At 44.5% G+C, this 17,861-nt stretch overlaps 1 protein-coding gene across 1 annotated transcript in view; it reads right to left on the minus strand.

Annotated features, from left to right (window-relative positions):
• The window catches only part of SAPCD1 (suppressor APC domain containing 1), a 30,696-nt gene extending 15,000 nt beyond the window's left edge, over positions 1 to 15,696 (minus strand). The window contains exons 1-2 of the mRNA XM_030194735.1: positions 15,312 to 15,696; positions 3,427 to 3,563 (exon numbers count right to left, since the gene is read on the minus strand). Of these exons, the coding sequence (XP_030050595.1) occupies positions 3,427 to 3,563; positions 15,312 to 15,696 (522 nt within the window). The remainder of the gene's footprint in view (positions 1 to 3,426; positions 3,564 to 15,311) is intronic.
• Between the last annotated feature and the right edge of the window lie 2,165 nt (positions 15,697 to 17,861).

Raw genomic sequence — 17,861 nt, forward strand, 5'->3', positions numbered from 1 at the left:
ACACTGAGCCTGCAAAAAGGTGGGAAAATGTGGGGTACAAATGCAATAAATAAATAGAAGTATTTCCATGGAACTTCATTGAGTGTCCCCTGGTCTTTGTAATTTCCGAAACAGTAAAAAATTATTCATCACTATTCATTCTACACCACTCAGGATTTTGTAGACCTCAATCATATCTCCCCTCATCCCTCTCTTTTCCAAGCTGAAGAGCCCTAACCTCTTTAGCCTTTCCTCATATAAAAGGAGCTCCGTCCTCTTTATCATTTTGGTCGCTCTTTGAACTTTTTCTAATTCTGCTATATCATTTTTGAGATACAGCGACCAGAACTGAACTGAGGTCACACCGTGGAGCGATACAGAGGCATTACAGTATTCTTGGTCTTATTTGCCATCCCTTTCCTAATGATTCCTAGCGTCCATTTTTGGCCACTGCTGCACACTGGGCGGAAGATTTCAGCATATTGTTTACAACGACACCTAGATCTTTTTTCTTGGGTGCTGACCAAATAATAAGAACAGTTTCCAAAAGTCATTTACTCAGGTAAACATACGTATTGACAGTTGTTTGAGTTGTCTGGCTGTCATGATCTATTGTTTTGCCATAACTGGAGCTGCTCCCCCTCCCGTCAAGCTGCTACCCTAGGCGACCACCTAATCTTGCCTAACTGTTAATCGTGTATATTTTTTATACCGTTTCATGTTAGTCCTATTATTAGGTCTCAATTTGCCATTTGCAAACAGAATTTTAAGTTTTATGTTAAACTGTACCTGCTGTATAACACCTTGGGTGAATCTCTTCATAAAGATGGCTAATAAATCCAAATAAGTAAATAATGGGCCAGCCCTATGTGGGTTCATTGTGGAGATACTGAACACCTGACTGACTGTGGGGTACACAGGGTTGGGTATGGAAACGGTGCTTTTAGGGGCCCTTTCACTAAGCTGCGGAGGCGCTACGTGTGTCCTGTGTACGTCAATTTTGAAATTTAAAGAAGTCTTTATTAAACACTCAGAGACACTTTAAAAAAACCAAGAATATAACACTTACAACAAAAGACAAATTGGAAAACAAACAACATTGAGTGGAGGAGTGGCCTAGTGGTTAGGGTGGTGGACTTTGGTCCTGGGGAACTGAGGCAGGGCCGTGCCAACACGATAAGCGAGGTAAGCATGGCAGGAGGGCGCCATCCTCTGGGGGGCGCCCCGCCTCACCATGCTTACCTCGCCCTCTTCTCCCCAGATCCTTTTCCTTTTTTTTTTTGTTTAAATTTACCTCTGTCCGGCGGCATAGCATCAGTGAGAAGGAGGCAGCGCTCTCCCGCCCTGACGTGTCTACTAGTCTTCCCTTCGCTGTGTTCCGCCTTCTCAGAAATGACGTCAGAAGAAGGCGGGACAATTAGCGAAGGGAAGAAGACTAGTAGACACGTCGGGGCGGGGGAGCGCCGCCTCCTTCTCACTGACACTATGCTGCCGCCGGACAGAGGTAAATTTAAACAAAAAAAAAAGGATCTGGGGAAAAGAGGGCGGGCAGTGTAGCGATCGTTTTCAGGGGGGAGCGGCGCAGTGCCAACGGGGGGGGGGGGGGGGCGCCGGAGACCCTAGGCACGGCCCTGAACTGAGGAACTGAGTTCCATTCCCACTTCAGGCACAGGCAGCTCCTTGTGACTCTGGGCAAGTCACTTAACCCTCCATTGCCCCATGTAAGCCGCATTGAGCCTGACATGAGTGGGAAAGTGCGGGGTACAAATGTAATAAAAATAAATAAATAAAATTTTCCCAAAAGGAAGCAAGTCCCAAAAGCAATTATCTGTACACAACCTAGAAACTTCCATAATTTGTAAGGAAACAAAAACTCAACCCACTCAAAAGAGAGAAAAACACCCCTCAACCCCATCATATTACCCCTTAAGCTTCTGCAGACTATAATTAAAAAGACCAATGTGAAGTAAAAGGTTCCCAAACCACCTCCCACTTAGATAAGGTTTTACCACTAATAGCTCTCAACCTTTCCATTTCACAAATATACCACAACTTATTTAAGCACTTAATTCAAGAAGGGACCTGAGGGGACTTCCAAGAAGCAGCTAGTGTAACTCTTGCAGCCGACATGGCATGACGGACCAACAATGACTGAGGCATTGTAAGTCCTGGAGGTTTACTAAAAAACAGAAAATATTCGGGGGACCACTTAATAGGTTTGGAAAGCCAACCCTGGAGTCTATATTGATTTGCTTTCCAAAAAGCACGTACCTTAACACAAGACCACCAGAGATGCCCCATAGTACCCCTTTGACCACAACCCCTCCAACACAGAGGGGATAATGTTGGAAACATATGATGCAAACGAACAGGACTCAGATACCACCTATATACAACTTTCATAGCATTTTCCTGAAAAGGAATAGAAACGGAAACCCGCAAAGATGCAGTTTCCAAACTTGTCCATGCATCAGCACCCAATGTAAACCCCAGCTCCTGATGCCAATGCAAACGATGTTCAACAGGAGGCCGCATCTTACCACGCTGATATGCATACAAACAAGAAATAAGACCTCGTGAATATTTTGAATCCTCACACAAATCTTCCAAAAAAGAATCCTCCCTCATCACCTGAGCTTTAATTACCTGTGATGAAAGAAAATGTTGAACCTGGGCATAAGCAAAGGTATCCCACACAGAAATCGAATAAGTGTCCACCAGCGTATCGAAAGGCACCAACTTGCCACCCTCAAAAAATTGTCCTAAAGTCTGCAATCCCGCAGAAAACCACTTATGAAAGGGGCCCTGCCCTAAATCTGGCGGGAAAAGAGGATTATGGATAACAGGAGATAACCTGGAAAGAACCAAGCCAGGTTTATCAAATAATCTATCCCAATAATACAAGGTAGTCGCAATTGAAGGACACAAAGTACATCAAAGTGCGTCAATTTTGAACTACTGCCAGGCTACTGTGTGGCCCGCCCAGTAATTTCATTTTTCACACGCGTCCACTAAGCACGATGGAAATTTTCCGGTGCATGGCGGTAACCAGGCGGTAATCGGCATTGTACATGTGAGTACACCATTACCGCCCGGTTAATGCGCGAGACCTTACCGCTAAGTCAATGGGTGGCAGTAAGGTCTCAGGCCCAAAATGGACACGTGCCAATTTTAATTTTGCCGCCCGTCCATTTTCGGCCCCCCAAAATAGGCCTTTTTTGCAGGGGCGCTGAAAATACAGGCGTCTACACCAGCGCAGGCCATTTTTCGGCGCACCTTAGTAAAAGGACCCCTTAACTGGTAACGTGTGTCAGTGTGCCCAAAGCTTTTGATTTTAACTAGAAACACCTCTGTGTGTTCAGAAGCGGTAAGTCTACTCAGCTGCATTTATCTTTGCCGATATGGCCCATTCCCTGGGATTGATGAGATGTTGCTGTTCTGACTTACTGTGGTGTAGTTAATCCCATGGGTGAGGGTGTGGCGCCGGGGCTCCTCTCCCCGGCGAGGCCGGTGACGGCTGCAGGCTGGAATGAGGGGGCCGCTGATGCTGTGGGAACGGGTGAGGCTCTTTCTCACCAGGTCACCTGTACAGGGGAGGAGAAAAAGAGATCAATCATACATGGTTATCACTAATACATGCAATCTAACAGGTATCTAGCAAGTAAAGATATTTAGAATAAAGACATCCGTTCGTATTATAACTCATGTTATTGGAACACCATCTACTCGGGTATTTCATGTGCTTCCCTTCATCGTTTGCAATCAGTGCAAAACACTGCCCTGCAAATATTTACTCATGTGAAAAAATTTGACCTGATCACTCCTCTGTTTATTCAGAGCCACTGGCTCCCCATAAAATATTGTATCCAACATAAACTTTTTGGCCATGACACATAAAATACTTTCTGCAGGTATTCCGTCATATCTGTTCAATGTTATAGATCAATATGCACCCCCCAGACTTCTCAGATCACGTAATGATCGGAGATTACGTTTCCCTCGCCGTCCGTTGCTAGATTAGACTCCACTAGACAAACAGCCTTCTATTGTACAGCTTCCTGCTTTTGGAACTTGCTTCCTACTTCAATCTGTCTTGAACTTTCATTTCCCACATTCAAGGTAGCTTTAAAGACCTACTTGTTCAGATCTGCTTTCGTTGTTGGGCACTGGGTAACTGTGGTCTTTATTCTGATCTGGATGTATGTGTGATTGTGGTGTTACTTTTTAAGTATTTTCGTGGATGACTGATGTTGCATTTTTTTTCTCTATCCTATTAGAATTTTGGAGGGTTTTTTTTTGTTTCATTAAATTAATTTTTATTTATTCTGAACTACTATGCTGCACTTTTAAATGAATGGTGGTATATTAAATACATTTTAACCATAACCATAACTCATGTGTTATAAAAGACCCCTTACCTTCATGAAAAAGGCAGAGATGCCAAGTTACATAAGAACATAAGAGTAGCCATAGTGGGTCAGACCAATGGTCCATCTAGCCCAGTATCCTTTCCAACAGTGGCCAAGCCAGGTCACAAGTACCCTGTAGAATCCCAAATTCTGACAACATTCCATGTTACAAATCCCAGGGCAAGCAGTTGTTTCTCATGTCTGTCTCAATAGCAAACTATGGACTTTTCCTCCAGGAACTTGCCCAAACCTTTTTTAAACCCAGATACGCTAACAGCTGTTTCCACATCCTCTGGCAAAGAGTTCCAGAGGTTAACTATTTGTTGAGTGAAAAAATATTTCCTTCTATTTGTTTTAAAAGTATTTCCATGTAACTTCCTAGTCTTTGTACTTTTGGAACAAGTAAAAAGTCAATTTACTTCTACTCGTTCTACACCACTCAGGATTTTGTAGATCTCAATCATATCTCTCCTCATCCGTCTCTTTTCCAAGCTGAAGAGCCCTAACCTCTTTAGCCTTTCCTCATAAAACGGGAGTTCCATCCCCTTTATCATTTTGGTCGCTTTTCTTTGAAACTTTTCTAATTCTGCTATATCTTTTTTGAGATACAGTGACCAGAACTGAACGCATTACTCAAGATGCTGTCGCACCATGGAGCGATACAGAGACATTATAGTATTTTCAGTCTTATTCACCATCCCTTTCCTAATAATTCTTAACATCCTGTTTGCTTTATTGGCTGCTGCTGCACACTAAGCATAAGATTTCAGCGTATTATCTATAACGACACCTAGATCTTTTTGGCCAATCCTTGGAGACGTTTTGGCCAATCCTGGTTTGAACTTATATCCCAAAGTTATGTGGGATTTGTAGTACCTGATCTGCTCAGTGCAATCATGTGTGTGGTTTTAATATTTGGGACACGTGTGTGGATGCAGGAGTGTTCATCAGTGGGTCTTTGGGGGAACTGACTTTGAGATATAACCAATCCAGCCATTTATGTTAGAAAATCAGTAGTATCTGTTCACAATTTTTTGAGCTTGACATTCAAATGCATTTATCCAGATAACAGTGCCTGCTGTTCTGAAATGTGCCACTGACTGGGGCCATCCGTCAACTTTCAGCAGCTGAAAATGATTACCAGTGGCGTAGCCAGACCTGGTGGTGCAAATTTTGGTCTGCCGCCCCACCACTGACCCTCCAAACTGCCCTGCCACTCCCCACTAAAAGGAGCGTGCAGGATGTGAGGGGAAGAGAAAGCAGGGCAGGCAATATGGCTGCGCCAGAGACCGGTGCTAGACAAGGCTTCAGGTGGCGGGGGTTGGTGACCCCCTCTATCAAAACCAGGGCCCCAGAGGAAATTGGGGGAGCCCAGGCCCCCATGTAGCTATGCCACTGATGATTAAAGAAGGCCGGCGAGCTGCATAGCGAGCAGCCGCAAATAACATGGCGGCTGCCTCACGGTAGCTCCCTGGCTCGCGCAGTCCTCCGGCTTCCCCACCTAAGATGGAGTGATGTCACAGGAGACACCGGCAGGGATTGGCGGGGAGGCCGGGAGGGGGTGGGACCATGGCCTGTCGGTGCGAAATACAAATAAAGGGCTGCCGAGGAGGCAGGGAGGCCTCTTTGGCGGCAAGCAGCAGAACTTTTATGCGATGCACCGGGTAGCAGGCTAAGCACCTAGCTGGCTCAAATTGGCAGGTGAAATGCCGGACGGGGGCGTAGTACAAAGCAGACAGACATGTGGCCACGCTGGAGGCAGACGTATGGCTGGCCAACACATGGAATGTGCTCCCCAGCTGGAAAGGCATGGCAGGGAAGGAAAGCCTCTACAGCATAGAACTTAGGGCTCGGGTGCTTCCTAGGGGTTATGGTGATGTATTTTAATAAAGCTGCGGCCATTTATTCCCAAAAGAAAACTTGCTTTTGACAGAGTCATTGTGTGTCATGTGTGTGTGAGACGGGGATGAGAGCGTGTGCAGCCTGCCTATGTTACAGTCCACCCTGGTGCTTGCCAGTTAGCAGAAAAAGTCAGTCCCTTAACCGATTAACTATCTGGATAAAGTTAGGACATTAAGGACTCCTTTTACTAAGCTGTGGCAAAAAGTGGTCTGCGGTAGTTTGGGTGTGTGTTTTTTTGCCAGGCCAATTTTTACAACGTCTGGGGAAAAGGGCTTTTTTTCAATGGGCCAGAAAAAGGTCCTGTAGTAAAACTGAAACCAGCACGCGCCTACTTACGGTCTGAGCTCTTAACGCCGTTCATTGAACTAGCAGTAATGACTCAAGCGCTACATGCATGGTGACTTGGTAGGAAATTAAAAAATTATTTGTCCCGGCAGTGTGGGTGTGCGCCAATTCCGGAATTACCACTGGGGGGGGGGCACTAGCCTGGCGGTATTCTCGTTTTGGCGCACGCTGCACGCGCTTAGAGCCTATCGTGCCTTTGTAAAAGGGCCTCTATGAAAGATGTCCTAAAAGGTTCAATATCACCACTCCCTGGAAAGTGGAAGCAGTCATCCCTCTATCCAAATATTGGCATTGAATATCTGGATTTTTTTTTTTTGGGGGGGGGGGGGGGAGAGGTTATTTCCTGTTTCTAATTACTGAAACAAGTTAGGAAGGGAGGGGAAGGAGAGAATAGTGATATATTAAAACTCTAGGGTTTCCCTGGGGAAGAGAAGATTGCTTGTCATCACCTAAGCCCTCAATCAGGCCTCACCAAACCCTCCTCAACCACTAGGAAAGAAGAGTAGGTTTCACCGCTGGGCTTGGTATAAGAGAGAAATCTGTGTCCTGAATAGGATAAAATAAATTGATAAATCCTAGAGCTACATGTATTTTTTCTTTACGATCTTTTGACAACTTCTCTTCTCACCCAATTTTCTTCCTTTAGGGCCCCTTTTTACTAAGCTGTGTAGGGGCCTACACGCGGCCAACGCGTGCCAAAATGGACTTACTGCCCAACTACCGTGTGGCTCTTGCGGTAATTTCATTTTAGGTGCACGTCCGAAAAATAATTTTTATTTTCGGACGCGTGTAGCGGATATGTGCCAAGTGGCAACTGACGCGCGTAGGTCCTTACTGCCCAAATTCTTTACCGCTAGGTCTATGGCTGGCGGTAAGGTCAGAGACCCAAAATGGACGCACAGCAATTTTGATTTTGACGCACGTCCATTTTGGGGGGGGGGAGGCCTTTTTTACAGGCGCCCTGAAAAATGATGCTGCATGTGCCCAGAACCTGTGCCTACACTACCTCAAGCCACTTTTTTTTTTGTTACATTTGTACCCTGCGCTTTCCCACTCATGGCAGGCTCAATGTGGCTTACATGGGGCAATGGAGGGTTAAGTGACTTGCCCAGAGTCACAAGGAGCTGCCTGTCCTGAAGTGGGAATCAAACTCAGTGCCTCAGCTCCCCAGGACCAAAGTCCACCACCCTAACCACTAAGCTACTCCTCCACTTTTCAGTGTGCCTTTGTAAGAGGACCCCTTAGTTCTTTCTTGACTGCTTAAACAAAGTCAAAATGGCGTCAAGCTTTTTTGAACTGAACGCCATGTGACCTGATGGCGGTTTGACTCCTGAGAAAGCAAGATGTGAAACGGAGGTGCTCTGTTGAGCAAACCAATGACAGCCATACTAAAATTCAGATAAGTGTCCTTGGACCTTAGAGTTCCTGCTAAGGAAGATATTTGCAACATTACTTTATAAAGAGAAGAAAAAGAAAAATAAGAAAAAGAAAAATAAGAAAAAGAAAAATAAGAAAAAAAGAATTAATAAAGAATTACCAAAATTCATCTAACGGAGGTTTTTATGACTGATGAGGAAGTTTGCACGGCAATTATAGTTGAAAGTATACAACAATAAGTCTTTTCCTCCATTTTATGTGATAAGTAAGTTAAATGGGACTTTGTATATTTGCTGTGTTTGGTGCTTAGAAGTTTCTCATTAGCAAGATTTATGTCATATTATTGATACCATTTTACATCCATAATAAAAATACAACACATACAACTTATGATCAATTAAACACATTACACACAAACATAAAATCATTTAAACCAATCTTCTAACTTAACATTTAAACAGTCCATCAGAACTCATTAAAACAAATGAGTTTTCACAGCCTTAAGGCAACTTAACAGATCATTAGTGGATCTCACCGCCAGAGGCAGCTTATTCAAAACTAATGAATAAGAAAAAGCTCATTTTCAGCTGGAAAAATCTTGCAGAAAGTAAAAGAAAATGTCTCTCACACTGAGAACGTAACAACCATTTTGGTGTATATATTGGTAGCTTTTTATTGGAACCATATCAGGAAAAACCTTAAAAGCTAGTACCAACATCCTAAAAATACACCGTTTAATGATAGGAAGCCAGTCTAATGATAGAAAAGAGGGTGAAATATGATCACACAATGCCAAATTTTTCAAAAGCCAAATTGCCGAATTCTGAACCCACTGAAGCCTCTTCAAGCTCTTACTAGGCCACCTCACAAACAGAGCGTTACAATAATCTCTGCATGAGATTACATATGCGTACAATTGAGCAAAATCTGACTCAGAGAAATAACCTCAAATCATAGTAACATAGTAAATGACGGCAGAAAAAGACCTGCACGGTCCATCCAGTCTGCCCTACAAGATAAACTCATATGTGCTACTTTTTGTGTATACCTTACCTTGATTTGTACCTGTCCTTTTCAGGGCACAGACCGTGTAAGTCTGCCCAGCACTATCCCCGCCTCCCAACCACCAGCCCCGCCTCCCACCACCGACTCTGGCACACGTATAAGTCTCAAATCTTACGCAGTCGGCACAGAAGATAAAAAGAAGAAGAGACCAGTTGAGAAATATGGTTATCAAAAGTTAATCCCGCACACAAAAGTACACCCAGACTACGAAGCTGGTCCTTTCATTCTGGTTTTCTGTTCTACTTATTTATTTTTTCCTTATCCTCTTTTCCTTTATTCTTCTTGTTTTTCTTTCTCTACCCTGTGCTGATTTCTAGTTTTGTTTTGTTTTCTTTCTTCACGGTTCCCCTTTTGTTTTCATTCTCTGCCTTTTTTTTGTTCTTTCCTTCTCTAGTCTCCTTTCCTCATTATCTTTTGTTCTCTTCTCTCCCTCTTTCTGGTTTATTCTTGCCCTTGCAGGGCACTGGGGCTCATCTCCCTGGAGGGACACAGGCTCATTCTCCATATGGTCTAGGAGTGATGAATGTGAATGAGGACTAGGCCATTAACACGGTCCTTCCTTCAGTGCCTCTGAGATGGGAGGAGGGAATTCAGGCACATCACAGCTGTACAATTGATACAGAGATTAATTGCTTTCAAGCACCTTACACTCAGAAAGAATATTTAACCCACCAACCTTCAATATTTTACAGTGAGGTAAACTTCAAGTCCGTGGTGCATTTATACAAACATTCTGCCCTCATATCTTCCTGGATGGTTTTTTTTTTCTCCCAATATATTCTGTCAGTTGCAATTTTGAGGCTAGTAATAAAGAAGGGTGAATAGATTTTTTTTATTATGGCCACCTAGTGCCCTCACTAGAGATTATCATGCCCTGTGCTGACACAGCAGGGTGTTCCTCTTCCCCTCCCCCTCCTTTTGGCAAGTGGGATGGAGGGGTAGCCTAGTGCTCAGCACAGATAGCTGAGAATCCAGGGTTCCATTTCTGAGAGGCCTACGATCCAAGCAAAATAAATCTGTGTGGACGTTTTTGTTATTACTCTGTAAACCTTGTGGGTAAAAGTACACATTGAAACTGGACTATTGCCTCATATATAACAGGGAGATGCTTGGACAGGGCTGTATTCATGCTTTACAAACATCATCGTGCTGCCTGCATGGGGCTTTGATGAAGATCTGCTCTGGAGCTCTCTGTACCGTATTCATGGGTTACGTGTATCAGTGTGACATCTGCACTGGGGGTCTGGTAAAGGTGCACACTTCAGCTGTCCATGCTGTACCTCATGCTTTCAGTTTATCATTGTGATGCCAGCATAGGACTCTGATGAATAATTGCTCTTCAGCTGTCCATGCTGTTTTCATGGGTTGAGGGGCAGAAGTGGAGCCAGGTTGAAGGTGCGGGGGGGGGGGGGGGGGGGGAGCGAAAGCGGCATGAGAGTGGACTTCCGCAGGCACTGGCGCACGTTTTAAATGTAACACGGGTGAAAGATACATGCTGGCGCTGGCGGAACTCCATTTGGGGGAGCGGCCGCTCCCCTGGAACCCCCCCTAGCTACACCACTGTTAAGGGGGTAAAAGCCCCACGCAGTAGAAAATATTTCTACCGTGTGTTTTGTGCACGCGTCAAAAATGTGGTATCCAGGCGGTAGTTCCAAATTGATGTGTGCTGGACGTGCATAGGTGCCTATGTGCCTTAGTAAAAGGGTCACTAGATACCTAGAAGCAGCACGCTGAGCGATAAGGGACAGATTCTATATAAGGATGCTAAAAAATCCATGCAGTAAACATTTCTGCCTGAGTGTATTCTACACGCCTCCATTTACACCAACGAAAACGTGGCGTAAATCGCTGCACGCAGATTTACACATATTGGGCCATATTCTGTAATTACGTGCGTAAAGTTGGGAACACCCACAGAATGCCCATATGCATGCCCCTTTGAACTGCGTGCTTTAGAACTTAGGCGCAGTTCATTACAGAATACGCTTAGTGAGTTGTGCGTGTAAATTCTAATTATTGTCAATTAGCGCTCATTATTGCTTGTGAAGTGCTGTTATCAAAGCCAATTATTTATTTATTGCATTTGTACCCCACATTTTCCCACCTATTTGCAGGCTCAATGTGGCCTACATAGTACCGTGAGGTGTTAGCCACCTCCGGTGATGAAACAAATACAGAGTGATGTTGTTACAGAACACTGGAGAATCAAGAGAAGAAGAGTGATATATTGTTCATTGCAGGCTATGGCTTCGTTATGTTGCTGAGTTCAGTTACTTAAGTTGGATCAGTAGTGAATGCCTTTTCGAACAGATCGGTCTTTAGTGATTTCTGGAAATTGAGGTGATCCTGCGTTGTCTTTATGGCTTTCGGTAATGTGTTCCATAGTTGCATGCTTATGCACGTTGTTATAGAATTCGCCTGGATTTTGGCACGGATCTCTAGGCGTGCTATATAGAATCCGGCAGTAATCGTATAACAGCCTTTAGTACGTAGGGTGACTGACTATACACCCATTCTGCACCTGGACTAGCTTGCTACACATACTGTAACTTAGATGGGTTAGTTATCTCTTGTTTAACTATACAAAGAACTTGCCTTGATTTTAGCCAACCATCAAATTATCCCAACTGACTCTACCATCCATCTTGTTCCCATTATATATCTGCTCTTGGTCCTTCAGCTATACGGTAAGCCATATTGTAGAAAATCTTTACTACTACTAATCATTTCTATAGCGCTATCAGACATACGCAGCACTGTACACATTATATGCAGGTACTTTTTCTGTCCCAGGAGGGCTCACAATCTGTTGTATCTGCTGCAATGGAGGGTTAAGTGACTTGCCCAAGGTCACAAAGAGCTGCTGAAGTGGGAATCAAACCCAGATTGACAGATCAAAAGCCCACTGCACTAACCATTAGGCTACTCCTCCTTTAACATTATATCTATGTTAGTTGAATGCTCTAATGCTGCTTATTAGGTGTATCATTAATATTATGCTAATATTGTATTATATCTCTGGTATTTGAAGTCCAGTGCTGTTAATTGTGTATATTTTTGATACTGTTTCATGGTAGTTCTATTATTAAGTTTCAATTTATATATTTTTAATTGATAGGGTTAATTGTTTTTTTTATGGTTTTTTTTTTTTTGTTGCTTATTTACTGTAAAATATTCCTGGGTATGCCCAGTCTCTTGCTTTGTGAGCCATACTGAACTCTGGAGGTATGTGTGGGATACAAATGTCATGTCATGTCATGTCATGTCATGTAACATAGAGGGGCATTTTTGAAAGAAACATCCAAGTTGCAATTTGGACGTCTGTGCAAACCAGTGAAATCCAGGGGTGGGGAAACCCGTATTTTCAAAAAAAGATGGACGTCCATCTTTTGTTTCGAAAATACCGTCAGAGACCTAGATTTGGACATCCTTGGATCTGGACGTTTCTGACTTTTGGTGATTTTCGAAACCAAAGACGTCCATGTCAAAAACATCCAAATGCAAGCCATTTGGATGTGGGAGGAGCCAGCATTTGTAGTGCACTGGCCCCCCTGATATGCCAGGACACCAACCGGGCACCCTAGGGGGCACTGCAGTTGGCTTCATAAATTGCTCCCAGGAACATAGCTCCCTTACCTTGTGTGCTGAGCCCCTCCAACCCCCCCCCCCCCAAAAAAAAAACCCACTACCCACAACTATACACCACTAACATAGCCCTTACGGGTGAAGGGGGGCACCAATATGTGGGTACAGTGGGTTTGTGGTGGGTTTTGGAAAGCTCGCTGTTTCCTCCACAAATGTAGCAGGTGGGGTGGGGGGTATGGGCCTGGGTCAGCCTGTCTGAAGTGCACTGCAGTACCCACTAAAACTGCTCCAGGGACCTGCATGCGCTGTCATGGACCTGAGTATGACATCTGAGGCTGGCACAAAATATTTTTAAAGATGTGTTTGAGGGTGGGAGGGAGTTAGTGACTACTGAGGGAGTAACAGGAGGTCATCCCCAATTCCCTCTGGTGGTCATCTGGTCATTTTGGGCACCTTTTTGTGCCTTATTCGTTAAAAAAAAACACGTCTGGGTGAAAACGTCCAAGTGTTTGTCAGAGACGTCCTTGCTTTTCAATAATGGGTCAAAGACGTCCAAGTATTAGGCACGCCCAAGTCCCGCCTTTGCTATGCCTCCGACACGCCCCCTTGAAATTTAGATGTCCTTGCGACGGACTGCGGTTGGAGACATCCAAAATCGGGTTTTGATTATACCGATTTGGACGTCTCTGTGAGAACGTCCATCTTCCGCTTTATGTCGAAAGATGGACGTCCTTCTCTTTCGAAAATGAGCCCGGTAATGTACTAAGGGGTCCTTGAACCAAGCTGCATTAAAAAGGGCTTCTACAAAAGTGATGGGGGCCTTTTTTGTACGTATTGAGGGCCATTTTACCGCAGTGGGTAAAAACGCCGAAAAAGACATAGCCATGTGGTAAGATTGCTCTTACTGTGTGGACATGCAGGGGTGGGGGTGGAGCACTTACTGCCATGTGGTGCTGCCCGATTACTGCCGGGTTAACACTGTGCTAAAAAATAAGGGTTGATTTTCCCTAATGCGGGAAATGGCGCACGCCAGGACTGGAGCTACCGCCTGTGTTGGGCCAGCAGTAGCTCCAGATTAGCGGTAAGGCTGCATTGAGCTTACCACCACTTTGTAAGGAGTGGCCTAGTGGTTAGAGCACTGGTCTTGCAATCCAGAGGTGGCTGGTTCAAATCCCACTGCTGCTCCTTGTGATCTTGGGCAAGTCACTTAACCCTCCATTGCCTCAGGTACAAACTTAGATTGTGAGCCCTCCTGGGACACAGAAATATCTACTGTACCTGAATGTAACTCACCTTGAGCTACTACTGAAAAAGGTGTGAGCAAAATCTAAATAAATAACAGGGCCTCTAAATGAGTTGCAGATGTCATTTACAAACAAGTGTGGACCAGGCATTCCCTGTATGCTTCTACAAGCGTGCAAATGGGTGCTTGAATTTAGGTGTTAAGTTATAGAACGAAGGGGTAGGTGTATCAGTGTGATGCCTGCACAAGGTTCTGGTGACAAACAGCACAGCCAATCCTCCAATTCCACTTCCTTATGGCAGGACACAGCAAAACACTTTAAAAACTGAAATATTTCCTCAACGATTGAAAAGAAATGAGAGAAAAAGAGAGAAGGATCTTTAAATTAATAGCTGACCAAAACAGGTCATGAAAGAAGGTCCTCATTACTGAATCTTATGGGATAAAGGAGAAAGGACTGGAGAAAGTAAAGAGATAAGCTGGAATGTGTCCCTCAGAAACACCAGACCCTGTCAAAGTCCTAGGATGCCCCTTCCCACTGGTGATCCCAGCACATAATCCGTTTAGATTATAACAGCAAATCCTTGGTCTAAGTGTATCAACAGCAGCTCCGTGCTGCTAATGCTCCTCTCCCCACACTGCACGATTCATCAGTACCAGCCCTTTTGAAGCCAAATGATCAGGCAGGGGAACAACTCAGATTAACAAATAGCTAGGGAGATTTCATAAAACTACCAAGTGCCCAGTTTATGTCAGAAAAGGGGAAAAGATAGAAATGGCTAAAATAAAAAGTGCCCGACTTTCATGCGCATGGCTACTGCAGGGTGACAATAGAATAGCAAGTGAAGACTGTGTTTTCCCTCTTGCTGATGCCATTGGCAGTAGGGCAGTTGCCACTTGAAGGCATCACCTAAGGGGAAACAGAGTAACATAATATACACATCACCAAAAGGAGTTTAACACAGCCCTCCCTCACCCAAGGGATCTTCTTTATAAAGCAACTTTTAAAGAGGGAGGGATAAGGGTGACAAAACAGGCTGAGGGAGGCAAAGAAAATTTAATATGGAGACCAGATTAGGACCTTAACATTCATCTATCAAATTATATTATCAAAGACGCCTAGTTGATTGTTCTTTCTCTTAAGGATTCCCCATGTCTATCCTGTGCCTTCCCAAATACTGTTCTTCTCTATGCCACCAATGGAGCAAATTATGGAACAAGAAGCTCCTATTAGCTAACACATACTACATTATTATATGGGAACACATCCTGAACTTCATCTTCTATTGTCACTATGCAGTAACAGAACCAGACTTTAGGAAAGTAGAAAAGGTCAAAAGCGCTCAATCCACTCTGCCCAGTCCCTTCACAGCTATTGCCTCCCTGGTAAAACAGAAGATATTTACCATCCTTTCTGCTCTTTGGGCTGCCCCGGGTGAGATGAGCTGACATTTCTCCATCCTCAGCTGAACTTCCTTGGCCTTTCCCCCTCTCCCCCTGCTCATCTAGCAGCAGGGCGAGCTTCAGCCCTGCCACTAAGCTGGGGAAGGTTAGGTAGCCTCCGTTGGGTGCAGACACATGCCTGAGAGCATCCAGCACCCCCTCAGGAGGTGGGGTGACCCTTGAGTCCTGGCAGAGCCCCCAGCGACTCTCAATCTCATGCATATGTACCGCTCCTTGCTGCTCCTCATCCAGGATGTTGAAGAGAGTGTGAAGGCTGCGTAGGAAAAGTCCAGGGAGACCAGGCTGCTGGGTGCGGGGATCTGGGGATATCAACAGCACAGAACTCATCCCTTTGGATACTCGCCCAAGTCCCTGGATCTCTGGACCTCACCAGCTGTTTCTCTTTACTCTCAGAGATTTGTGGAGCTTCCAAGAAGCGTCTGCAAGATTTCAGTGGGGGAGAAGTTATCCTGTTCGCTTCTGTAGTATGTTTTAAAAATAAGCAGAAGAGCACACATATGTAGTCTGCTGCCCGTTCCACTCCCTGTCGCACACTGCCCACAATAGCAGCTGCAGGGACCTACAGTGACACACATGCACGCATCCCCACCCTTTGGAGCCCAGGGGAGTCCCCAAACTGCAAGGTTTCAGTTGCATGGGCTCTCATGCTAATTAATCTCCTCACTGCAAGGACCCACCTCCTGTTCTGTACCTCATTTTCTCTGTTTCCATGAGGCTGGTCTTTGAGCTGTTTTTTTTTTTGTCCTGTCATTTTCTCTCTTTCTCAACTCTCCCCTGTCTTGTGTCATCCCACAATAACCTGAAAGCAACCCTTGCGTTCCTCTTTTCATCCCGTTTGCCTCTTTCTCCTTTTGTTCTTTGTTGTCCCCTTTCTTTTTATCTTCTGCTTTTTTTAATGTTTATTTCTCCCTAGTGTTTATGTTCTGCCTTCTCTCTTTGGGATGTTCTCTTCCTGCTGTAGCTTTGCCCTCTTTTCTTTTTCCTTTATGCTGCTTCCCTCCCCTCCAATCCTTTTTCTCTCTCTCTCTCATTTTGTTTTCCTATTCATCCTTTAACAGCCTCTTTCCCTCTCTATGTCTCTTTGTCCTTCTCTCTATTTCTCTTTCTGCCTATCAGACAATTAAACTGCAAACACAGCCTGGTGACAAAGTATATATATATTTGCAAAGGGACAAAGGGGTCATGGATTTGATATACTGTCTTTTCTGTGGTACAGTCAAAGTGGTTTACATTACATTATATGCAGGTACTTTGTCTGTGTCTTGTGGGTTCAAAATCTTTGTACCTGGGGGCAATGGAGGGCCATGCAACCTTCCCAGGGTCACAATGAGCTGCTCTGGGAACCAAACCCAGCTGCCCAGGTTCTCAGCTCACTGCATTAACCATTAGTATCGAGCCAACATTAAAATATATATTTTTACTGACTCTGTACTATGCATCTTGTCCCCATCTTTCTCCCTCAGCTATATAGTAAGCTGTATTGTAGAAAAGCATTAGTATCATAGCAATGTTATTTGAATGTTCGACTTGTGTGCTTATTGGATATTCCATCGCTATTATGCTTACATCGAATATCTCTGTTATTTGAATTTCAGTGCAGTTAAATGTGAATATTTTTGATCCTGTTTCGTGGTAGTCCTATTATTAGGATTCAATTTGCTGTTTTCAAGTTTTCCTTTTTCACTGTATTTATGTTTATAAGTGTTCATTTTACTATTGCTACTACTACTACTATTATTTAGCATTTCTATAGCGCTACAAGGCATACGCAGCGTTAAGCTGTTAACAAAATTGTAAGTTTGATGTTAAACTGTATCTACTGTACACTGCCTTGGGTGAATCTCTTCATAAAGGCGGTTAATAAATCCCTATAAAATTAAAATAAAGTAAATATTTAATGTCACTACACACACAGGTGGCCGCAGTGAAAATACATACAAAATGGTGACTGCCAGTTATTATGTAGAGCAGGGCTTCCCTATCACTAAAACATCTTAATAGACAGCTAAGAAATCAAGAGGAACACAATTTTTGTTTTTAAATCTCAGGGGAAAAAAATTATCCTTGAGAAAAAAATTACAGAAGGCCTACCTACCAGTGGCGTAGCTATGTGGGGTCATGGGGGCCTGCCCCCCCCAAATTTCCTCTGGGCCCCTGGTTTTGCTGGCAGGGGTCCCCAACCCGCACCAGCTGAAGCCTTGTCCAGTGCCAGTCTCCGGCGCCGCCTGCCCTGCTCTGTCTTCCCCTCACGTCCAGTACGCTTCTTTTAGTGAAACTAAGCATGCTTAATTTCACTAAAAGGAGTGTGCAGGACGTGAGGTGAAGAGAAAGCAGGGCAGGCAACGTGGCGGCGCCGGAGACCGGCACTGGAGAAGGCTTCAGCTGGCGGGGGTTGGGGACCCCTGCCAGCCAAGGTATTTGCTGCGGCAGTAGGTGGGGAGCGGCAGGGCGGCAAGGCAGTGGGGGGTGGCAGACTAAAACGTGCCCTCCAC

The sequence above is a fragment of the Microcaecilia unicolor genome, chromosome 3 (assembly GCF_901765095.1).
Source record: "Microcaecilia unicolor chromosome 3, aMicUni1.1, whole genome shotgun sequence".
NCBI lineage: Eukaryota > Metazoa > Chordata > Amphibia > Gymnophiona > Siphonopidae > Microcaecilia > Microcaecilia unicolor.